General features: G+C 40.8%; 1 protein-coding gene across 1 annotated transcript in view; it reads left to right on the forward strand.

Moving 5' to 3' along the window:
• Nucleotides 1-127: 127 nt before the first annotated feature.
• The window catches only part of cflara (CASP8 and FADD-like apoptosis regulator a), a gene marked incomplete in the record, with an annotated part of 6,884 nt that continues 5,831 nt past the window's right edge, over nucleotides 128-1,180 (forward strand). Inside the window, 3 exon segments of the mRNA XM_014016733.1 lie at nucleotides 128-435; nucleotides 550-878; nucleotides 948-1,053. Coding sequence (XP_013872187.1) covers nucleotides 577-878; nucleotides 948-1,053 — 408 coding nt within the window.

Below are 1,180 nucleotides of genomic sequence, written 5' to 3' on the forward strand. Positions count from 1 at the left end.
TAGTAGTAGTAGTAGTAGTAGTAGTAGTAGTAGTAGTAGTAGTAGTAGTAGTAGTAGTAGTAGTAGTAGTAGTAGTAGGAGTAGTAGTTTGTTTGTCTGTTTGTTTGTTATGGTACTGAACTCCTGAGGGGCGGAGTCAAACTTTTGGCCCATCCCTGAAATTTTGACCCCAGGAAGTTGGTGTTTGACCTGATCGACAGTGTCTTTTTAATTCTTTCACTTTCGATTTTAGTAGGGGGGTTTTATTCAGTAAAAATGCAAACGCTTGGTTGGGGTCGTCGCTTCTCAGACGAAGTACCGCCTCTTTGAACTCTTTCATTTTCGGCGTCTTTTATGTAGGCACGGTGCTTTCCCACACGGACTTTTAGAAGTGCGTCATTTCCACCAACCGGGTCTCCAATTCCTCTCTTTTATGTCTCTTGTCGAACTTGAAAGGTAGGTTGTTCTCTTAACATTTGCAAAAGTGCATTTATCTTTCATTTAATATTTTAGGACCTCAGTGAGGTGTTGTGTTATTATTGAATCCGAGCTGTTTGTTGCTCCTTAAAGGTTTTTGTTAAAGGTACCCGGATCCCCATGATGTCACCTTTGGACCAGAGTCACTTGAAATACATTAATGCAGTAGCTGAGGATCTCAGCCACAGTGAATGCAGGAAGGCGGCATACCTGTGTGGGAGCCTGGAAGCAGACTGCAGTGTTGAGTTTGTAAAGCAGATGTTGAAGTCTAACGTGGAGCACCGCGGAGACGCTTCTTTGTTTCTAAAAGCTCTCATTTTACTGCTGGGGAGATATGATCTCCTGAGGAAGCTGTATAAAGTTGGCAGGAGTGATATGGGACTGCAGAGTCAATCATATGCAAATGTTTTCCCAACTTTCAGGTACAATGTTATTATTTGTTTTAGAAATGAACTTGTTGTTATATTCACTAACACACCTTCTTTTTATAGAGTGCTGATGGTTAATATAAGTGATGATCTACCTAAGAAAGAGGTGGAGGACATTAAATTCCTACTGAGTAATGACATACCTCGTGAGAAAATGGAATCCTGTAAGGTAAGACAATGACTGAAGCTGAGAAATGTGTGTGGGGAAGTATCATGACCCACATACCTAGACACTTACAGCGGGTAAGATAAGTATTGAACACGTCACCATTTTTCTCAGTAAATATATTACTAGA

This window comes from Austrofundulus limnaeus, unplaced genomic scaffold, assembly GCF_001266775.1.
Source record: "Austrofundulus limnaeus strain Quisiro unplaced genomic scaffold, Austrofundulus_limnaeus-1.0 Scaffold152, whole genome shotgun sequence".
Classification (NCBI taxonomy): Eukaryota; Metazoa; Chordata; class Actinopteri; order Cyprinodontiformes; family Rivulidae; genus Austrofundulus; species Austrofundulus limnaeus.